A 13,598-nucleotide genomic window follows, 5' to 3' on the forward strand; every position below is an offset into this window, starting at 1 on the left:
ACTTGAATTTTTCTTTACCTTCTTTTTGAAGTAATGACAGATGCACAAGAGTACCAAAATAGTTCTATTGGGTGTTTAAATTTCCAAATTCTGTAGTGTTTCTTTTACTCGTTGATTATCTCCTTCAAGTAAAATTACTTAAGTTCACAAACTCATCTATCTGAATACCTTATTTTCATTGATTATCTGTTTGCTTTGCTTTTTGTTTTGCTGGTCAAAAAAGTAGAATGCTTAATTTACATTTTATTTCTATTTTTTTTCTCTCTCTTTAGAGTAACTGAGAGGAGACATACAAAGCTGCTCTGAAGGACCATCAGGTCCGAACTCATGGAAGTGATGACACTAAACAGTGCAATGAACAATTTCTTTATTTATGTACTATTAAAAGAACTGTAAATGCAATGTAAAGACACACAGCCACACATATCCCACAGATATTTTAATTGTGTTCTTCTCTTAAGTACACCACCCACCTTAACTCTTTCTTGTCAGGAGTATATAAAAAAGAAAGAAAAGAAAACTCGCCCTACAGGAAGAAAAGGATTTTCCTCTGTATATAATTTCTTTTGTGCATTGCTATGCAAGCTCACTCTTTTTAGCTCTGTTCATATTATTGTCTGTTCTTATTGGTCTGTTGTACTATATGTGAATTAATAGGCTGTGGTGCCATATATTAACTTTTAATTGTGTAACTTTTATGTTTAAATTTTGCACTGCAATTTTATTTGGTGATAAGCACAAGTCTCTACTCCTCGTGACATGAAGAAAAAGACTGAATGTGAAGGGAGTTTCTGTACTGTAAGCTAGATTGGATAATGATGGTTGTAACAAATCATGTTAGATGGTTTTCAGTTGGGGCGTAGAAATAGGAAGATGCAAAGGAACAATGGTGTTGGCAAAGTCTTCTTTGAATATCAGGGACTGAGTCAATAAAAAATAGTAGAAAGGTGGCTTTTACTATTGACAAAAGCAGGGGTCAAAAAAAGTAGTTTGTCTTAGGACTGAATATGCATTAAAGTATGCAGGTAGCAAAGATGTAATAAATTTGCTTAAAAAAAGAAATTAAAGTTTTATTTAGAATCAATTTTGCCTGTCATTGTAATTGACCCATCTGAGAATTACAATAAGCAAGAGGAAATTAAGGTGTTTTGCAAGAGCTGTATTTATATTACAGTTTTTTAAAAACATTTTCTGAATTATCATAATTAAGCTCTCCAACTCATTAAGTCAGAATATAATGTGAAGTTCCCCAAGTAAATGAACAAAATGAACTCTAGAATATCTAGCAAATAGTTAAAGAAGCAATTTATTATTAGGGCATACTCGGGCTGTTTCCAAATATAAACTCTATTGCAATATCTTATTTCATCTTTCTAATACATGTACAGTACACACTAGAGGATAGAGCTGCATCACTTAAATTCATGACTTAAAAAATAATACAGTCTATATACAATTTGTGTTTTATTTGATTAAGAAGTGAAGTTTATGCCACCCAATGTATAGCCAAATTGTACGTGCTTAAAAAGCAGTGCTGAGAGTATGTTCAGTTCACAGTAAGTAGATTTATTGGAATAAATATTTTGTGGTACATCCTCAGAAATTGGCTTCCGACTAAAATACATTTGACCCATTTTGAATAAGGGAATTGAAAAGAAAAGTTTAAAAGGAGAAAAAAAATGCATGTTTATAAACTTTTTAAATAAAACCAGACCTTGTAAGTGGACATTAATAATTGTCCTGCCTCATTTGTTTTCATGACTTTGACAACAAGAAGTTCCTGGACATTGGTCATGTATGCTCAGAATAAATGTGACTTTGAAATATGTGTTAGCTACTGTACATGTATAGTCAGTCAAGTAGAAGAGGACCTTCCTGAAATTCCCACTTGTGACATTTTCCCATGTGTTTCCTACACAATCTTAAATTTTATTTCTGTCTATACTTTCTCAAATTTTTCCTATGATAAGTTCAGTTGTTGGTACTCTTCTAAAAATGTTCAACGTAATTAGGATCAGTTCTAAAATATGGGACCCTTCTGAGTGACAATTCGCACTCCATGCATTATTGGCTCAGTAACCAATTTATGTCATGTCGTTATAACAAAGGGATGACATGATTAAATATTTCCGTCTTTTTTATTCCCTGAGACTGCATCAGCACGGGCAAGTAGAGAACGTAATGTTCTTCATGGGCCCCACCAGCTTTACGGTACCATGTAATTTATTTCTTCACTGAAGAGAAAAGGAATTCTGAGACACAGTTATTAAACCCTTTATCAACTTTCTACCATCAGTGCCTGAATTCTAATGCAGTGGGATTTCTCTGGGACAAAGAGACTGAGGAAGATGAAAAGTTTCTGCCAAGAGTGAATACATACTTATTCACAACTCTAGGATGTGAGGACTTTAAAGATCTCTTTATGCAGTTCCCTACTTAACCTCTTTCTATTTAAAGGCAAACAAATTTTGAAGAGGTTTTGTGTTCCCTCTTTGTGTTTCTCTATGACCCAGTTTAGTCTAAAACCTTAGTTCATTATATATAGAACACATAGCCTTTGATCCCTGGTAACTGGCAGGTGTAGGTGATTAATAAACCAAGGCTTCAAAGTGAAGTATGCATATGCAGATGACTTTTGGAATAATGTGGGCATAGCATCATACCTTCCTGATTGTCTTCAGCATCTAAAAATTAACTGTTACAGTTAAAATTCTGTCAGTGCAGACCTTGTGGTTACTTGGAATGTTCTTTTAGACTAGTCCATGTTGCCTATTACACCTAGTTTTAAACACATTGGGCAGTCACATTATGCACTCAAAATATCACCCTCAGGTAGATTGAGGGCAAGATGAAATGCTGTAGCTATACAAAGGAATTCAGAAACATTATTAGAAATCAAAAGCCTTTGTCAACTTGCTACATGTAAAAAGCTACTAATCAGTGTAGTCAGATGTCAACAGAAAAATACAAATACCTATGAGAGCCACAGCAGTTTTTCATTTCATAGCCGATTCAATGAATGTGATTAGAAATTCACTGAGCTCACTCTTACAGGTCTACACGGAGGCCTGCATAAGGACTGCAAAAGGAAATCTGGGTGGGAGAGAATGTAATCTGATCTTGCACTCATAGGCAATGCTGCTATGTAGTCATGCCCAACACAAGCACAGCTTCATTCGTAACAGGAAAAGTCTTCCTTGGGAAAATAGCTGTATTGGTGCCCAAACTCAGGTATGCCAGTGTATGCAGGTGGAGTCGCCCTACCCCTCTTCCAGACATGTTCTATGAGACTTTTAAAATAAGGTGGGATAGTACAGGGGCATGAAAAGAATTGATTCTGTCACAGGATTTGAATTCAGTTCTACGGAGAATGTAGAAAATTCAAAACCAACATAAAAGGTATCACACAACCAAGAAAAGTAAAACCATTGCAAGTTTACTTGCTTTGAGTACAAAACAGATTTAATGGTGTTCTATGTCATAGTTTAATGCTCTCAGTATTTAAAGATGTTTTCAACAGGATTTGAATTGCAAGTCTGTAATGTGCTTTGATGGAACACCGCCCAATTTCTATTCAATAAATTTATGTAATTGTCCATTGACAATCTGATGATAACAGTACCATTGAACTCTAAACTGTGGTTTATCTTCGCTACTGGGAAGCAAGTGTGCATCCGTATTAAAGATATGCAGAGACATAACGTTCACTAATTTGTTCATCTGCTTCTGTCTATTGTTTATGGAATTACATGGCAAGAACTGTTGTAAAGCAACATGTCTCTCCACATTATTTTAGCGGTGAAATTAGTTCTGTTTTGCTTCTCTATAATGTGTACTTCAAATGAAACACCATCCTTTTTTTAAAAAACTGACGTTCAATTTACTAATTTTTTTAAAATCTCATAATTTCAAAGGCATTTGTTGTGATTTTAAAGTGTTGCAAGAAAAGGGATTTTGTGGCCGTGGGTAGACTTTTTATACTTTGTTTTATAGATGGATTTTTTTTTAACTGTAGTTTGTTTAAGTCACCAAGCAGTGTCCAAAATCTTAATGTGTTTCATTTGATGTTGTTAGATCAGAGAAGAAATTGGCATAAAATCGGTTAATAGTATTGTCAAAGAATTGTGTATTGTGTACTCACTGGGAAAAAATAAAATATATTCACATTTCAAATTTGTAGAAAAGCCATTTATGTAAAACAAACTTGTTTGTAGACATGCCAGAACAAGACCAGGTGCCACTTTTAGAACTCTGCATTAATATTTTGTGACTAAATGCATAATCTGTTTCTCACTCAGTTATGGTTTGAAGAGTGACAAATAGGAATTGGTGTTGACCTGTAGAAGTGACTAACAGACACTGATGAAGAACATAGCAAGCATTTGAAATATAGACCCCATTCTATCAGCACTGCTACTTTCCCCATACCATGAAGATCTTTAGACAGATTTAAAACAAATATCTTATTTTTGAAAGTATAAGTAAAGCAGAAAATTGAGGGAAAATGAATTTTTCTCAATTACTTTAGAAGAGCTAATTATAAATTTCTTTTATTTTGGATGTTTTATGTTGGATATTGAAAAGTTATCTCAGGGACTGAGGAGAAAAGAAAAATGCCCCATTTTATTACATTTTATAAATATTTTATTTTTTTTTACTGCTAAGTACAACTATAGGCTCAATTTTTTTTTCCAAAAATAAAGAGAGGCAATTTCTGTGTTCTTTAAAATAATAATACTAATGACAGGAAAAAGGAAAAAGATTATTGTTAAATCCTGAAACGCTCATTTAAAAATATTTTTAAAAATACAAGGTTTAGGACAACACATTTTAGCGTTTCATTTAATTTATTATTAATAAGGTGAAAAAAATAATATTACTATAAAGACAAATGACGTTGCATTAATGTAATACAGTAACAAAATATATATGATTAAAGATGAAGTATGTCAATATGATAAATGGTAGGACAATTATGAAACAACTGCTCCTTTATGGAATTTGTGTATAAAATGGAAAAAGTGTAAAATTATCAGAAAGGTTTATTAAAGTAATACACTACAATCCCTCGATTACTGGATATATTAGCTGGAGAAAAGATATATTAATGTTGCACAAAAGCGTTTGAACAAGAAATTATACTTAACGTCCTCCGTTTTTTAAAATGTGATTTTATCTCTTCCACAGAGGAGAGAAGCAGAGTTCACACTAAACTTCATTTCATGGGAAAGATGTGAAATAAAACTGTACAATAATACAAAACCAAGTTTTAAAAGTTCAAAACAATACTCCAGTACAAAAGCTAGCAGGGAAGGGAAGAGAATCTGTTATTTCCAAAAGTTTGTAAAGATTCTTTTCACTTTGATGAATTTAATGCAGTCTCAGTTTTGACCTTCAACTTCTTAGGCACAGACAAAAAGTCTGACATGTAAGAGCGCTGCAAAGCTGTCAAGAATCCCAAAGACAGATGCAAGACAATTATCCAGCTGTGTGTTTAATATGAAAAACTAGGTGACTGGTCTTTGCATCTTCCAGTCAAAACATTTTCTCCTTGCGGTGGTTGAGCTATAAGAGAAAATAAACAAACACAAAAAAAACCAGCTGGGCACTGTGGCTCAGCCCTGTAATCTCAGCACTTTGAGAGGATGAGATGGGTGAATGAAGCCCAGGAGTTTGAGATCAGCCTGGACAACATGGCAAAGCCCCGTCTCTACAAAAAAAAAAAAAAATGCAAAAACTAGCCAGGCATGGTGGCACGCATCTGGAGTTCTACCTACCAGGGAGACTGAGGCAGAAGGATCACTTGAACCCGGGAGGTCCAGGTTGCAGTGAGCAGTAATTGTGCCACTGCACTTCAGCCTGGGTGACAGAGTGACACCTTGTCTCAAGTAAATAAATACATACATACATAGAAAAAGAAAAAAGAGAAATACATGCATATTTCCAAGATATCTGATTATCTGTTACCAAAATATTATCAAGATTTATATACGCATGTATTGCAGATATCTTAGTAATCAAGGAAAGCTACCTTTGTGAGTCAAATAGAATGATCCTGTGGCTCATGTCAATATTCATAACCAGAAATTTGCAGGCCACTGCAACTGTTCTTACACCGTAGAACCACAGCATCCTTCACCTATAAAATTCCTTGATGGATAGAACCTCTGGGTCATAGACAACATTTTTTTGGACAAATTTTAGAAAATGTTTTTCTGGACAACACTTCTGAGTAATTTGTTTCTAACAAATCTGGGTTTTTGTTTTTTTATTCATTTACTTTGCAAGCAAATTTTGAGACACTGTGCTAAGAATTAAATATTCAGATAAGTAAAAACAGCAGTAACCTTTGCCTTCATAAATAAATAATATATTCTGTTAATTCCTTCCCTGATTTCTTGCCTAGAAATTTTTGATGAATGTTTTGAAGCCAAGAGCCAAGAGCCAATAAGCAAGACCTTCAAATAGATTTCCAAGCAGTAAAATTTGTATTAGCTCCACTCAAACCCTCCATACCCATCATAAAATCTATGTTCTAGTCTTTCTCAAAAGGAGTCTACAGGATTTTAATGGTATTTTTTTTAAACGATGATGACACTGAAGTTCCACAGTTGAATATATGAAGAAATTTCTTTACTGCTTGAATCCTTTACAACTCTGTTCAAATCTTATATGACATAAAATCCTCTGTCCTGGAGCATCCTTAGGAAACAGGACTATGTAAAATCCACTTTGAAATATAGTCTCCTAGGAAGTATCATGCTTTATCCTGCCCCTAGACTCTCTATTAGTGGCCCCAAAGGCTTTGCATGCCATGTCTTACTGTGGTCTTTTAAAAATCAATATTAAGTCATGGGAAAGAATCATTCAAATTCTAGGTATACTGTGCAGATGATAAAAGAAAAGTGCAGTGAGAGATTCATTAATTAAATTATGTTTCCAAGCCTTATTTGAGATCAGTGCTCAGTCCTGCAGCAACAGGTATGATTGCATCGTGTTCTTTAGTTTTTCTACAATGCTTTTGTGTATTGTCAGCTCTTGAAATCATTAGGCTAAAACTAAAGCATGGGCCGGGCGTGGTGGCTCACGCCTGTAATCCCAGCACTTTGCGAGGCCAAGGCGGGTAGATCACGAGGTCAGGAGATTGAGACCATCCTGGCTAACACGGTGAAACCCCGTCTCTACTACAAATACAAAAAACCAGCCGGGCGTGGTGGCGGCACCTGTGGTCCCAGCTCCTCGGGAGGCTGAGGCAGGAGAATGGCGGGAACCCGGGGGCGGAGCTTGCAGTGAGCCGAGCTCGTGCCTATGTACTCCAGCCTGGGCCATAGAGCAAGACTCTGTCTCAAAAATAAATAAATAAATAAATAAATAAATAAATAAATAAATAAAATAAAAATAAAGCATGGAAATATACCTACTATCTCCTCCCACCCCTAGCTACGGACCTTCAATCAGATTTCAAAAGTATAATATATTTTGAAAGATTTCACAAAAAGATAATTTTTTAAAAGCTACTGTCTGATTATTAATAAGTTCTACCTGAAGTGATACTTAAAATAGTAGTGAGTAACACGAAGTGTAGGAAAAGGGGGCTTATAGTTTCTCATTAAGAGAGATAAGTACCAGTGGAATTTGAAATACAGCTAACTAGTAATGACGAAAATTCATATATTTAGAAATGGTTAAATATAGAAGTAAAAAGGGAAGACCAGGATAACCATTACATGAACTTTCACTGGCTATGAGGACAAAAGAAGTGAGAGAAGTTAAAGTGGGATGTGAGAAGTAAGAGTTTAAATTTACTTGATTAATTTTGAATGATGGTAGACTGATGCAATCAATATATTAACATGTCCCAACATAGGTAATGTGAGAACAGTTACGGATGGGCAATGAATGGTTATTCTAATGAAAAAGAGGGAACAGACAAATGGTGGCAGTCTGAACAAAAGACACACTAGAATACTATCTATGCAACTTAAGAGAAGGAACTACAACATTCTCAATAACTGTGCAAGCATCTCTTGTGCAAATAACCACCCACCAAGAATTAAGACACTGTTTCTATCAATGTTGGTGATGCTATGTTTTTCTATCTTATACTACTACTATACTAAAAATGTATAAAACAAATCCCATATACTTATGACAACAGAGTGTACATTTAAAGAAATATGTGTGTTAAATGTCCATAGGAACGAATTCCCACTAAAATCATTTGAATAGTTACTATTTAAAAGTTGAAGCTCATGCACAAAGATATTTTAGATTTGTTCTAATATTCCAAGTAAAAAGAATTATAAAACTTAAAATGTAGTAAGTAGCCAAAAAATGTATTAGGAGATACACACATATATGCATACTCATGCACATATACAAATATAGAAATGTACAGACGTAAAAATAATTTTCATTCATTAGAATCCATCCAAGATAGGATGGGGACGGAAAATATCCATATTTGCAAAGTATGGAAAAAGGGGAACCTAACAAGAACTATGGGGATTGAGACAAATATCATAGGCTGAATAATACTTCAAATAATCTCTATTTCTCCTAGGCAAATTACATGGGTGCATTTACATGTATACATATGTATACATACACTTATGTACACATGCAGAGTCATCCTTCAAGATCCACAAAGGATTGGTTCCAGAATTCCTACCAAAATCAGTGGATGCACCTTAAATAAAACGGTGTAGCATTTGCATATAACCTACGAACACCCTCCTCTATACTTCAAATCATCTCTTCATTACTTACAGCATCTAACACAATGTAAATGCTATGTAAATTATTTTATACTACATTATAATTGGTATTATTTTTATTGTTGTATTTTTATTTTTTATTGCAGTTTGTTTTCAAATGTTTTCCATCTGTGGTTGGTTCCATCTGAGGATTTGGAACCTGTGAATATGGAGGCCTGACTATATATATTTTTATTATACACGTCACATATATACATACATATGTGCATTTATGAAGAAATCGATATTTTGTTGTTAAAATGGCCAAATGTTCCTTTTAAATAGATGAACACATATTGTATACATAGTATTGTGGTTGGCACAATGCAGTTGGGGGCAACCAATTACATTTAATGTGATCATGTTATAAACTAGTTGGGGTGACATAAGGCATAGAGTGAATATTATTTTAGAAGTAGAAAGGGAAGAAAACCATATAAAATTTAAATTGTTGCAGAAATCAATTTTGGGAGACGACAAGTGGAAGAGAGCATTGAGGATTGTTGTGGTCAGGTGAAATGTCAGTGATAAAAGGAATTGACATTGGCCTTGAATGAGATTAATTAATAGAAAGAAAATTTAGAGGAGATGAAGCAGACACAATATAGTCTCTAGCCAACAGGCAACTGTAGTCTAATATGGGAACCAGTCACTTGAACCAACATTTGAATTCAGGAGTATCCAAGATATGATAAATAAGCAATATACCATTGTAGTAGGGTAAGGAAGGTGGACACCTCATTCAGACTTTAGGAGTCAAGCCAGGCATTACAGACTGACTAACACTGTAGAGAGTGTTTATTTCTTCCAAACAAAGAAGTTAAATGAAGGTTCAACTTTCCCTGTACAAAAGCACTGGTTCATAAGGCAGCACAGTATAATTAAACAGTCAATAGCACATGTGTTTAGAAAACAACAAGGAATACAATGAAGAAAAGGATGAATGGGGTAAAAAGAAGCAGACTAATAACACCTAGAGTGAATAAAGACCTGAAGGAATACAGGGAAAGAGAGTATTTTGTCCACTTTGCACGCTCCTGTTTTCATTCTGAGCAGATAAGGACATCTCATCCTCAAAGGGGATTTGTGCTTTTGGAAATGAGAACAGTCCATTGTAGCCTCAAATTCTACATATCCACGTTTGCCATGCATGCAGTAAGAGTCAAAATAAAGAACAATATAGAAGACTAAATCTGCTTAAAACAAATATCTGCCTAAAATAAATATCACAATTATGATAGAGAGTGAAATATTTCCACTTACAAAGTATGCAGTTTCATGTAAACAACAGCAGGAAATACCGGACAAAACCAGAATGACACCAATTATGATGAGCATAATCACAAGTGGGTCACAGTAACTTTCTACACATGTGCAATTGAATGCAGTGGAGCCAAACCAGACGCCAGGGCGCAAACGGGAACTGCATTAGGGAAAACTAAGAACAATACCCAGTGATGATAAATCCTGCAACAATAAACTGTCTGAGAACCAGCTGTATTCAAGGAGCACAAATGAATCTATATCCTGCAAAGAATAGAATAGAAATGAATGCAAACCAAGGTAACGGTGTGCAGTAAAACTTAGTAGGCAAAAATGGAATTCAAAGCATAACTTGGTCTTTCCAGCTTTCCTCTCACCTATTCTGCCTTCTACCAGGACCCTAGTGAATTGTTAATTATCTACTATTAAAGATGAAGAACAGAAATCTTAAAAACATGAAAAATAATTAAAGCATAAGACAAAGTGTGGATAATTATGAAATGGCAAAATATAATTAATCATCTATTCCCTGCAAATGTCTCTTCTGAAATGACTCCATAGTTTTAAAAAATGCACAATAACTTTAATTTTGTAACACCTACATGCTCTCACAGACACACACATACAAAGTGTGCAAAAAATCCTTGCTGACAAAATAAACTTGTTATGAGACTTAGGGGCAATACTCAGCATACACTTGAACATGGATGTGCACGATAAGTTCTCTAGGCATGAACTATGCCTGCTCAACATTCTCTTTGACATATTTCTCTAGTTATAGCTTGTCATCAGGGATTTAGTTTAAATTTAGTGCTATTAGAAGTATTTTTTTTCCCTTGAAGACATGTATTTTTATTTTTCTAACCTTTTGAGGCTCAAGAGACCATTTCCAAATAAAGATTGCAGGGGATTTAAAAATATACAGCACTAAAACGCCATCTCTTATACTCTCCTTGCAATTGCCAGTTTCTGACAGAACACTGAATTGAGGGGTTGCTGAAATATTGAACTGATTTGAATATACTGACACCCACTGAATTATTTTAGCATATTAAGTTGAATGGCATTGCAACTTTTCATGTTAAATCATCTATTCCATTAGAGTAACACCCTATCTAAGAGCCCAAAGTCTAAATATATTGAATAAACTAATTAGTAGTAGAAACAGAATAGAGGGCATCGAAAACACGTGTAGAAACTACTAGGCATGCAGTTGTTGAACAGTAAGTTTTAGACTTAAACCCATGTAAGAGTAAAACATCAAAGCATCACTTTACTTTTGTCTAAATAAATATGAAATTGCCCTGAAGAGGCAAACATATTTGTTCTGCTAAAATCTCAAATACACAGAAATTTATCAGGAGAGCCTCTGTAGAAAAGTTGGGTAAGACAGTAGCACTATCTTCCACCACAGCTTTGCAAAAGTCTGAGGACTATTTTTCAAATAGACCATTTGGTAATGTAAATCTTTTTCAAAGGCTAAGAATTGTAGTCACAGTAAATATTATCTTATCCAAGGCCATCTTATTGGTGGTGTTAAAGTGTGAACAGTAGACCAATATTTTTTACTTGGAATGGTCAATCCACGTAAGCAACATATACTTAGGGAGTAGATTGAGTCAATATTTTCCTGGGAGAAAATACCGGGATCATCTTAAGCATTTATCAAATGCCTGAGTACTGTGTTTAATGAAAAAAATTGCCTTTAAGATAAAAATGGGGCCGGGCGCGGTGGCTCAAGCCTGTAATCCCAGCACTTTGGGAGGCCGAGACGGGCGGATCACGAGGTCAGGAGATCGAGACCATCCTGGCTAACACGGTGAAACCCCGTCTCTACTAAAAATACAAAAAACTAGCCGGGCGAGGTGGCGGCGCCTGTGGTCCCAGCTACTCGGGAGGCTGAGGCAGGAGGATGGTGGGAACCCGGGGGGCGGAGCTTGCAGTGAGCTGAGATCCGGCCACTGCACTCCAGCCTGGGCCACAGAGCAAGACTCCATCTGAAAACTAAAAATAAAAATAAAAAATAAAAAAAAAGATAAAAATGGTTCCTGAATGTGCTCCCAGGAAAGATCTTATCTCTAAAGAAACTCAGCTTATGCCATGGAATATGTATTTCAATCTGTTGAGCCCACCAGAAGTCATCCAATACACTCTCAAAACAAACAAACAAACAAAAAGCAGCTCATCAGTTGAAAGAGTGAATCTAAGAGTCTCCATTCAGATGTTCATGATTGTGCACACTAGGTTTGGTACAGTGACTGCTCAACAATTCTCTGGAAGCAAGGCTGCACTCATTAACAATTATTCTGGTTTATGTTTACTATAATAAGAGAATATGCATCTATTTTTTCTAATAATTTGTCCAAATTGTTAAGGTTCATATTCAAAAAAGGTATAAATTTTAAAAATGTATACAATTTTCATTTAAAAATTGTCATTAGACTACTCCTTGTATATCGGTTAATACTTTGGATGCAAGAAATAATCTGCCCCAAAGATACAGGTTTAAAACTATAGACTTAATAATACAAGCTGTCAGGGGTAAATATTTCCAGGGTGGTTGCAATGAATGAGTTCAAAACAAAATAAATGTAATTAGTTATGAAATAATGTTGCCCAAATTTTATTCACCTCTTTTGACTAATTTCTTCAAGACAAAAGTGTTGCATTGAATTTTAAAGCTATCTTCAATTTTTTCATAATTTAGAGATATTGAAATGCCTTAGCAAAAAATGTGTAACAGTGAGAGCATTATGACAGTGAAAGAGATCCAACTTAACTAACTCCACTTTGCCTTTAACCTCTAAACTGCCCTTTGGTCATGCCCAGGCATGGGCCACGTTAACTTTGGGAGAAATTTATTTTATAGTTTAAATGGTAATAGCCCTTCCCCAAACTAAACTGCCTTGTAAAGCTAATGAAACACCATGAGGTTTGGAGGATGAAAGAGGCCTGAATTCTGCTAAGATGTAGGCATAGTTAAATGATTAGCAGTCATTGTTCCAGAGGGGACAAGATTTGCAACTTCCCATTACTCCTGTAAATATTACTAATGTAGAACCTAAGATTGGGCTATTTAGATATTGTATTAGTCTGTTTTCACATTGCTAATAAAGACATACCCAAGACTGAGCAATTTACAAAAGAAAGTGGTTTATTGGACTTACAATTCCACATGACTAGGGAGGCCTCACTATTATAGTGGAAGGCAAGGAGGAGCAAGTCATATCTTAACATGAATGGCAGCAGGCAAAAAGAGAGCTTGTGCACAGAAACTCCCATTTTTAAAACCATAAGATCTTGTGTGACCCATTCACTCTCACGAGAACAGCACGGGGAAGACCTGCTCCCATGATTCACTCGTCTCCCACTGGGTCCCGCCCACAATATGTGGGAATTATGGGAGCTACAAGATGAGATTTGGGTGAGGACACAGAGCCAAACCATATCAGGTGTCTTTTCAGGCTTTTGCATTTATGGACATTGGAGATTATTTTGGTGAAAGCTCAGAAAGAAAAAGAGAAGAATTGAAGAGAAAGCCTCCATTTTCATAGAGATACATAAATAATCATGAATAGA

At 35.1% G+C, this 13,598-nt stretch overlaps 1 protein-coding gene across 9 annotated transcripts in view; it reads left to right on the forward strand.

Annotated features, from left to right (window-relative positions):
• ROBO2 (roundabout guidance receptor 2) overlaps window positions 1–4,173 on the forward strand; it is a 1,748,812-nt gene extending 1,744,639 nt beyond the window's left edge. For all 9 annotated transcript variants that reach the window (XM_017954070.3, XM_017954059.3, XM_017954063.3 and 6 more), the window contains one exon: window positions 273–4,173. In XM_017954070.3, coding sequence (XP_017809559.2) covers window positions 273–274 — 2 coding nt within the window. In that variant the 3' untranslated portion in view covers window positions 275–4,173. The remainder of the gene's footprint in view (window positions 1–272) is intronic.
• The last annotated feature ends 9,425 nt before the right edge of the window (window positions 4,174–13,598 follow it).

The sequence above is a fragment of the Papio anubis genome, chromosome 2 (genome assembly GCF_008728515.1).
Source record: "Papio anubis isolate 15944 chromosome 2, Panubis1.0, whole genome shotgun sequence".
NCBI lineage: Eukaryota > Metazoa > Chordata > Mammalia > Primates > Cercopithecidae > Papio > Papio anubis.